This window comes from Macrobrachium nipponense, chromosome 13 (assembly GCF_015104395.2).
Source record: "Macrobrachium nipponense isolate FS-2020 chromosome 13, ASM1510439v2, whole genome shotgun sequence".
In the NCBI taxonomy this organism is placed as follows: domain Eukaryota; kingdom Metazoa; phylum Arthropoda; class Malacostraca; order Decapoda; family Palaemonidae; genus Macrobrachium; species Macrobrachium nipponense.
Window position 1 is genome coordinate 55,525,426 of NC_087206.1, and position 10,674 is coordinate 55,536,099.

Consider the following 10,674-nt stretch of genomic DNA (forward strand, 5'->3'; position numbering starts at 1 on the left):
TTTTAGGAAGGTATCGTTTTCTCGGACTCGACCCAAAACGACCAGCCCTCTTAGCCGTCAGGCATCTGGTTCCCATCTCCCCGTAACTCGGTACGCCTCATCTCCGAAGATTAAGTGACTCTCTGGCGCGCCCGACATTTGTGACACTTTGAGCGTCGGAGAATTAATGTAAGGTTGACCTTCTCAAGAGCCTTCTGTTTAATATAACCAAGGGAAATTCAAGGATTCCTTGTTTCAAAGGTGGATCGTGTGAAAATCTAAGCTCCACCCCTTCCAAGGATAGGCCTCTAGTCTTAGACGAATCAAAGCCATGAGTGCCGGTCATAAGACAGCCCAAAAAGGGGTATCAACGAATGACCTAAGAGGTTACCAAAGGGATGCACCCCCAAGAAGCCATGGCATCAAGCAGGAGGCGTTTCCTAATTTAGTGTATACGAATCACTATAAAAAATTTGACAGGAAGGCGGTTTTGTATAAGGTCTGTAGCCACTCAGACACAAGAAGTCTCTCAGAAGATGCCACACCCAGTCAAAATCCAAAAATCCAAAGGCGGTGCTAAGAAGATATCATCCTAATAAAAAGGCCAGACAGAGAGAGAGGAAGGCAGAAAGGAGAACAGAGAAGACAAGAGAAGACAAAAGGAAAAGGGGAATCGAGGGGAGTGGCGCGGCCGTAAAACAGAGAAGAGAACAGAAGTGAGGGAAAGTGCAGAAGTGTGGTGGAGCGAATCAAAAGACAGTGATAAGTGACATTCAATACTCGGTAAATTTCCCTCGTCCCAATAGACTCGTAATTGCAACAAGTGCCTTTCAAAGAATTAAGTTTTATCAGTCCAAGAGCCCAGAAACTCATTGGTGGAAAATTTATAAGAACCCCCAGCGAAGAATAAACATATATAAGGTCACATCAATTTAATTTCTCCCAACAAATATAACTTTTTATAATTCCAGAGTGAGAACATTCAGCAAGGTGAGATATAATTAGATAAGGTAATTTCCCCAATTCATAGCCTCCAAGTCCCAAGTCGGTGCACGTTACCTTAGGGCTGTGTGCGAAGAGTAAGTACCGTCACACGCACACACACACACACACACATACATATATATAGATATATATATATATATATATATATATATATATATATATATATATATATAATGACCTGTCGTCAAAAGCAGGTTACGACGTTAACTATGCCAGGTATAAAGTGGCTGAAGAAGTATTACCATTTAACGATGGAACAAGTTTCTTAATGTATAATGACTCAAGGGTAGTTAAGTGATCAGGATGTTTGACATGATCTATTATTGTGAACTGTTCTTTCTGGAGCTCAATTTTGCAATTAAAAGCATGGTTCCGGATATTAGAAAATTCAGGTTGTTTTATTCTTTGTCCTGTTCGGAAACTAAAACGTAAATGACTGCAATATCAAACCCTCAGCAACCTTCGAGTTGATCCAACGTAAGAACCTGGACATCCAGGGCATGTAAATTTATATATGACGGATCTCATGAAGGGCTGAAGGCGATCTTTTAAATTAAAAAAGGAACCTATGGTACGAGGATTGTTTGATATTAATTTGACCTTGAGACACGGAATTTCTTGCTCAATGATTTGTTTTAAATTGGATATGAATTTCAGATCAGAAATATGAGGAACAGTAGCATAAAATAACCTTTTTGGAACATCAAAATTAGGAGATAAAGGCTGAAAAAACCTCTAAAGCATCTGGTTGACAATTTTCAAAACTACGTCTTGTGGAAAAGAATTGGACTTGAAAAAACTAAGCAAAAAAGGAATCTCGTCATGAAAAATTTTCCTTTTTGAATTTCAAAGATCGCCTTCAGCCCTTCATGAGATTCAACGTCATATATAAATTTACATGCCCTGGATGTCCAGGTTCTTACGTTGGATCAACTCGAAGGTTGCTGAGGGTTCGATATTGCAGTCATTTAGGTTTTAGTTTCCGAACAGGACAAAGAATAAAACAACCTGAATTTTCTAATATCAGGAACCATGCTTTTAATTGCAAAATTGAGCTCCAGAAAGAACAGCTCACAATAATAGATCATGTCAAACATCCTGATCACTTACTACCCTCGAGTCATTATACATTAAGAAACTTGTTCCTTCGTTAAATGGTAATACTTCTTCAGCCACTCTATACCTGGCATAGTTAACGTCGTCACCTGCTTTTGACGATAGGTCATTCCATCTTCTCTCCTCATGGACGGTTAGTTGTTTGGGTGTTCTCTCTCTTTTTCCTGTTTTTACTTTGTACTTTTTTTTTTGGGGGGGTTAATTTTAAGACTTTTTAATTCATGCGAGTTCTATTTGTGTTTTATGGCTTTATATGTTATTTATTTGTCTTATTGTTCTTTGCAGACTGATGATGCACAGATGTTTCATGTGCGAAACGTTTCATTATAATAAACTTCATCCTTTTACAACTAGTATCACGGACACCCTCTGAAGATTTATATATAATTTCTCCACTGAACGACTATATAGATATACATGCTATATATATATCTATTTATATATATAGATATATATATCTATCTATATATATATGATAGATATATATATATAGTATATATATATAGTATATATATATATATATATATATATATATATGTATTAATATATATGATATATATATATATATATATATATATATAGATAGATATATATATCTATATATATTTCTATAGTTATATATATATATACTAATATATATATATATATATATATATATATATATATATATTATATATATATCTATAGTTATATATACAGGCAGTCCCCGGGTTACGACAGGGGTTCCGTTCTTAAGACGCGTCGTAACCCGAAAATCTTCGTAAGCCAGAACGACGTTCTTGAAAACATGTCCACGGGGAAAATTTCAATAATTTGCAATTTTTTCTTAGGGCTGTATCTCTAAAATTATCACTAATTTACTTTTTTCATGTGCAACACTGTGTGTTCACAAATTACTGTATATTTTCATGAAAATACAAGAGAGAGAGAGATTACATAAAACCATTAAATTCGTTGACCATTGTATGGCATTGTTAAGCTCCGAGTGTCACTGGAGTTATGAGGTAGGGAAATTGATACAGAAAAAGACGAAGGGAAGAATTTTCTTTTGAAATTAGTTATCGTATTATTACTACTTCTATTATTATTATTATTATTATTATTTGAAAATATAATAAACACGTGCATCTACCATAAAAATTCTCTCATCTCAGTAAGAAAGAGGAATTATCCTTACAAGTGAAATGGAAAGGTCATTTTCATCTCTTTAAAATACGACCATTATGAATTTTGCAATTAAAGTTTTATTATTATTATTATTATTATTATTATTATTATTATTATTATTATTATTATTATTATTATTATTATTATTATTATTATTTAACTGAAATTATCAATAAACATTTTACATACTAGTACCATAAAAATTCTTTCATCTCGGTAAAAGAGAGAGAGAGAGAGTGTTTATCTCTCTCTCTGTTCTCTCAAAAAATACTTATAACGCTTCCAGCGAAAGAGAGGGAGGGAGTTACCACTATGACACATTATTATCTTGTGTGGCAAAAAAGAGAGAGAGAGAGAGAGAGAGTTAACCTTAATTAAAAGTGACATGGATAGATTAGTACGTATTGTATTTCTTTAAAATACTATCACATATGAATTTTGTAATTATACAGTTATTATTATTATTATTATTATTATTATTATTATTTGAAAGTATTAAAAACAAATAGTACAAGTACATAAAAAATCTCGAGTCTCAGTAAATGAGAGAGAGAGAGAGAGAGAGGGGGGGGGGGGGGGGGGGGAAATCTCATGAACACGTGATTGCAACACTGCAGCTCTTCCCCCTCCTGCCTGTCACAGAACTTGATATATCTGACAGTTTTAGTACCTGGATCTCAGAAAAGGTTACTGGAAGTTACTTGAAGAAGACTGGGATTTCCTTCATTCTTCCATAATTTTAAAAATATAAGCTAAAATCTTACTAATTCACTATGGTATTTTCTTTAATGAATTGATATTATTGCTGTATAAATTAATATTTTAAAATAGTAAATCATTTATTTATCATACAAAAACATACATCTTTGTAGTAGAGAGAGAGAGAGAGAATTATTATTTTTATTATGTGATATCATTTCAACTTATCAAACTTACTAATACAGTATTAATCAAAATTAATATTTGAAAATTAGTAAATCATTTTTGTATTATAAAAATGTATTTAGTCATGAAAATAAACATCAAAATACACTAATTAGTGATTATTTTCGTCGGAAAATACAAAGAGAGAGAGAGAGAGAAACTATGGTTTTTATATCCAAGTCTAAGTAGAGTATAAATGGATTCTTTAAGTGAAATAATGTTTCAATGATATTTTGCTGTTTTGTATTAAAGGATATGTATACTGTTTGATAATACTTTCCTTATCCTTGACTATGGTTACCATACAGTTTTATAGCGTAAATTGATTTATGCGCCCTCCGCTCAGAAACTAGTTCTGCATATGAGGTATCGTTAAAAGGCATAAAAAAACTGTCGTAACCTTGGAATTTACGTTGTAATCTAACCAGAAACTTAGTTTTGTTAATTATGTATACTGGAAAGCAACATGATTTTTTCATTATTGCGCTTTTGGACTGTTATAAACTGCGCATCCCAAGCTAGTGTATTCATTCGCTCGGAAACTAGTTCCGCATATGAGGCGTCACTAAAAAAATTCAAAAAATACGACATAAAAAGTGTCGAAAATCATCATAACCTCAAAATTTTTGTTGTAATCTAACCAAAAACTTATTTTTATTAATATACTGTGCTAAACTGTAAAGGATTCTTATCATAGTATGCGTTTTTTAAAAGCGTCGTTAACTCAGAGCGTCGGAAGCGTCAGTGTCGTAACCTCGGAACAAGCGTCGTAACCCAGGGCGGATTTTTCAATGAATATTTAAGAAAAAACGACGTAACCTCGGAACGTCGTAAGCCGGACCTGTCGTAACCCGGGGACCGCCTGTATATATATCTATATACATATATATATCTATATAGATATATAATATATATAATAATATATATATATATATATATATATATATATATATATATATATATATATATATATATATATAAGGCTATGCAGGTATATCACATACATCCATTCAGGAAATCGCAGACAACCACATCAGAAGAAACATTTATTAGAGACGTTTCGCACATACAATGTGCATCTTAGCATTCAATAATAGCAGGATTCTTAATATAGTAAAAAGACTAAAATTAACTTAAAATTGACATAAAGGACTAAAAATTGACAGGTAAAACTAAGACGTAAAAAGTACAAATAAAAAACAAATACCAAGGCGCAACCAACCGTTAGTTGAGAGGGAAGGAGGTAGAATGACTAGACTTGGGCAAGAAGTTAAAACGTTGACTATGCCAGATAAAGCGGAGAAGATGAAACTCCACTATTCAACGAGGGAACAAGACTTTTGATATATAATGACTCTAGAGTGGTTATGTAATCGGAGTCTTTAACCGAGCCTAAAATAGAGAAGTGTTGTTTCTTCACCTCTATCTTGCAATTGATTGCGTGGTTTTTTATGTTTGAGTGTTCAGGCCTACTTAATTTTTGACCGGTCCTAAAACTAAAGCCCATGTGACTGCAGTATCTCATCTGCAGCAGCCTCTTAGTTGATCCAACTTAAATTCCGGGACATCCCGGGCACGTAAATTTGTATACCACGTTGGATCGCATGAACTGCTGCAGACGATCTTTGAAGCAGAAAAAAGAGCCTATTTTGCATGGGTTGTTAGATATAAGTTTTATATTTAGACAGGAAATTTCACTTTCAATAATTCTAGTTAGGTGTTGTAAAAATTTGCTATTGTATATATATGGTATGGAGGCATACATTAGTTTCTTTGGTACGCCTATCATTGGAATGGGTGGTTTAAAATGCAAAGTTAAAAGTTTGTTAACAATATTAAGAAATACATCCTTAGGGTACGAGTTTCGTTGGAAGATATTAGATAAAAAATCAATTTCTTTATGAAAGATATTGCAGTTTGATGAGTATTTTATTGCTCTATGAACCAGAGTGGAGATTGCATTAAGCTTAAAACTCTTTTGACAAGAGCTATAAAAATTATTAGAGTATATGTTTTCTTTCTAAAAACTGAAGTGTTAAAAATTGACTGATCCCTAGTTATGCAAATATCAAGAAACGGTAAGGAATTGCCGTTTTCGAGTTCCACAGTAAAATTAATGTTAGGGTGTTTCAAATTAATAAACTGTAAAAATGGTAAAGCTTGCCATTCGTATCTAAAAAGGGCGAAGGTATCGTCCACATACCTTCTGTAAAACAATAGGTTTAAAAGAATTAGGACAAGAATTCAAAAATTCTTGTTCAAGACTAGACATAAAAAAATTTGCAAATAATGGACCCAAGGGAGAACCCATGGCCACACCATCAACCTGAGAATATAATTTATTGTTAAAAACAAAAGCTGAGTCTTGAACGGCAAGTTCTAAAAATTGCTTAAAAAGAATTTTCTGTTGTAAATTGCTAACATTTATATTTACATCAAGTTTGAGAGCAATGGAAGGAAGTAGCTTATGGTTTTGAAGAACGGTGGAATTTCCCACACGCCCTTGGAGGAATAGACAGGAAACACATCAGAATCCAGAATCCAGCAAAAGGAGGAACTCATTACTTCAACTATAAGAAATTTTACTCTGTCATTCATTAGGAATTATTGTCACTAACCACAAGTTCATGTGCGTCAATGTAGGTGCCAAAGGTTCTGAGTCTGATGGTAGCGTCTTTGGCAAGAGACAGCTCTGTCAAATTCTTGATAGGAATGAAGCCAATCTGCCTGCCCATGAAAGATTGCCAAACGAGACTAAAGAGTAACCTGCGGTCTCCTATTTCTTCCTTGGAGATGACACCTTAGCTCTGAGGGGTTATATGATGAGACCATACCCTGCACGAAATCTGATAGCACATGAGCGCAGCTTTAATTACTGACTGAGCAGGAAATGATGTAGGCTACAGTAGAGAATACCTCTAGAAAACAGGTGGATATTGTTCATTTCATAGTTCTAGACTCTAACTGTTTAGGCAACAGTTAAATGCATCTGACTTAATCAAAAGGAAGGCCTTATGAGGTCCAGTTTATGAGCAGAAATTTGTGGCTTAGGGCCGAGATCAGATTTCAAGGGAAAATTTAAGGAAAACTCTACAGATCAAATTTAAAATGGATATATTTACAAGTTAATTACTAGACATAGCCTACTAGGACTCTCAAGGTCCAACTTATTACTGAAAGAACAGTTGCTTGTAACTCTGAAATCACGTGGTCGGGTTACCGACATGTGCTGGGGACTTGGAGTGCGAATATGGTCGTACATCCAGAGCAGGGATGAAGGCGATAGGAAACCTGAAACAAGGTATTTCTCTATAAACACATGTATGACACATAAAGGACTGATCAAATGCGGTAATGTGGCCAAAGTCTTCCGACTTGCTTAGTATAAATCTTACGTTCTCAGAATTCCCTCAAAGTGTAAGAAATGACTGAATTACTTCACAGAAAGTTATTGTATTGAATGGGAGGGTGTGAAACACAGACACCGACTTACAGTATCTCCATTAGTAAATTCTTGTAGCAACTGCCAATACTGGGAGATCATTCAGCAGTGAGAACTAGTAAATCTCATTCAAGGGAACAACAGCACTTAAAGTAGATTAGCTTCATAAAACAGGGGAGCACAGCTAAGAGGGGATAACCAGGGGTAGCTATGCATATTCACAAAAGGACAAAAATGGGAAAAGTTCAGAAAAAGAGACAAAAGAGACTGCAAACTACACCCAAACTTTACTGTTTTTTTTTTCATTATATTTGGAGGAGGGTAAGAAAGGTCAGAATGGAGGTAGCGAGAGTGAGAGTGAGCAGGAAGTGCAAAAGGCGGTGCATATGAGAGGAACACGCCGATGTGAGAAATATGAGGAATGTGGTAGTGGGGACATTTTTAAAGAGTATGAGAGGTATTGTGTGGCTAACTATGGGGATAATAAAAGAGTTTGGGCAAGAGAGTAAGGTAGCTTTTTTATGAGATTTTTGTTGTGTATGTATGGGGTAATGATGAGTGTAGGGAATGTGCCGTATGAGAGTGTGAAAGCCAGGATTGTGGAACAGGTAAAGAGGATAAAGGATAGCGTTTGATATAGGAGAAAGCATGATTTTAGAGAGGCAAAGATGAATGTTGGCGAGTTGTTGTCAATGTATGTGTGCAGGTTAGAAATGTTAGCTAGGAAAAAGTTTGGGGACGAAGGGCTAAATGAGTGTGAGGAGTTAAGTGTGAAAATTATTGGTGAGTGTACCAGAGAGCATATACGAGTTTATTAATCTAAAACATAAGGAGAAAATGAGATGGACGAATGAAAGGTTGACGTGGAATGATATTTTAGAAACAGTAGAGGATTATGAATTAGATAGGTTTATGAAAGAAAGTAGAAGTGTTATCATTAGGACTGAGGTAAGTAGCTGAGTGCGTACCAGAGTTTAGGAGTTATAGGGAAGCAGTTTTGGAAGGGCCAAGGCGAATGGCAGAACAAGTGGTTGATAGGAGTGTGAGAGCAAGTAACGTAAGTGTAGTAAAGCCTAAAGGCCTGTCCACACGAGCGGGCCTGATCGGTGTGCTCCAGGGTTGACGGGCAAATTCTGGCGGGCTTACCCGTGAATGTTGTCCACACGGGTGAGGCGATGGAGAGGTGGGCGTGCCCGACAATGCCAGTAGTGTGTTCAGTGCGGTACGATAAACATGGTGCCTACCACAAAGAAGAAGATATTGTGTAGCATGATAATTGCTTTGTGTGTGAGGAAAAAGAAGAAGAAGAAGAGAACATGGTGCAAAGAATGGCTCAGTAAAAGAAATGTATATGGTTAACATAAGTCTGCCAGAGTCGAAGCTCAAGCCATTGGGCACCACCATGGTGATTTTGCTACAAGACCCATCGGGCAATTTGACGGTTTGCCTGTCAAGTGTGCCCGTTAGATGGGAGGTTCGCCGATCAGGCCCGGTCGTGTGGACAGGCCTTAAGAGAGATTGTTAACCTTGGAATTGTACCAGTGACTCGTAACATGCTGAGATATTGACCCTCGAGTGTGTACTGATCCCCTGCTGGAAATCATATTCATTCACCACTAGAGTCCAAGCATTGGAAGAGTAGGGTCAATTAGTCGTGAACGAGAACAGCAGTGTCACAGGCGTGGAAAGCCAGGACACAAGAAGAATGAATGTCGGTGGATGTTAGGAGCGTGCTTCAGGTGTGGGCAAATGGGGCATTTAGTGAGTGAGTGTAAGAAAGATAGGTATATTAAATGTTACAGGTGTGGACAGGTAGGGTGCAAAGTGAGTGGATGTCGTGGTGAATGGGATTTGCAGTAATTGTGGGAAGAATGGACATTTTACAAGGATGTGTAGAGAGCCACGAGTGAAATGTGTCGAATGTGGAATGAATGGCCATGTAGCGAGTGTATGTAGATGAAAGGGAGTGAAGCAAACTAACAGTTCAGGAAACTAGGTGTTAAGGCAGTGGTTCTTAACCTTTTTTGGCAGTGACTCAAAATTTTGCACAAATCAACCATGGCGACCCAAGCCTACATAGAAATACAAATTGTCTTTACAAGTGATATGATAATGCTTTTAAAAGCGGGTTACAGAAACAAAATTAAATGCTGGGATGTTTATTAATACAAGTAGCACATATAAATAACACTGATATATGGAAAAAAAATATACAAACATATAATTGCTAGCCTCACAAACACAAAAAGGTATGTTTGGGTTTCATGCTATAAAATTAAATAGAATAATTAGGCTGTGATATATCCCTGTGGAGAGAGAAATTCAAAATTATTCAGAACTTGACATGTAATGTGCTACTACTCTTATAATCAGTGAGAACCTTGACACTGAAGTGTGTTGACCAGCTCCTCAAATCTGGGTGATTTTGATGTTAGACTGCATCTTAGATCATCCTCAGGTTGTAGGCAGTTTCTGTACTAGGTCTTTGTGACTGTCAGGGCAGAAAATCCTGCCTCACACAAATATATTGTAGCAAATGGAAGGAGGGCTTTCATGGATTCACCTCCAAGAATTGGTTTTTCTTTGTACACTTTTATCCAAAATGAGCTTAGTGATTCATGTTGCCTTTTAAAATCATAATGAAGTGCTTCATCACTCTGGATCTCAATGAGCTGCTCCTGTAGGTTGTTGATGTTTGACATTTCCTCAGGTAGGTCTTCAGCTTCAATGTTAAATAGGTTTCTGATCCAACTGTATTTATGTGCATTTTCTGGAATGTAATGGTCAAATTCTGTGACCAGCTTGGACATGTGTTGCTCGATAGTGTCTTGGACTTGGCTGAGAGAATAGCTTTCGTTCTCTAGAAGTATATTTAGGGGGGAAATGATGCTGTTTTTCCTGCCTTTACTTTATTCATCCACAACTTCAGTTTTCCTTTGAATGATGACAGTTTCTCAGAAAGCCCAACTAATGTCTGATCACGACCTTGCATTGACATATTCAGGGAATTAATCTCAGCAAATATATCTGCAAGATATGCT

At 36.1% G+C, this 10,674-nt stretch overlaps 1 protein-coding gene across 1 annotated transcript; it reads right to left on the bottom strand.

The window, feature by feature from the left end:
* Positions 1–10,110: 10,110 nt before the first annotated feature.
* LOC135225323 (protein FAM200B-like) lies at positions 10,111–10,443 on the bottom strand. The gene has a single exon (XM_064264655.1). The coding sequence runs from the start codon at positions 10,441–10,443 to the stop codon at positions 10,111–10,113; it is 333 nt and encodes a 110-aa protein (XP_064120725.1).
* Positions 10,444–10,674: the final 231 nt, after the last annotated feature.

Bases quoted from the DNA above. Each gene is read 5' to 3' on its own strand.
- LOC135225323 (XM_064264655.1), bottom strand. From the start codon at position 10,443: ATGTCCAAGCTGGTCACAGAATTTGACCATTACATTCCAGAAAATGCA.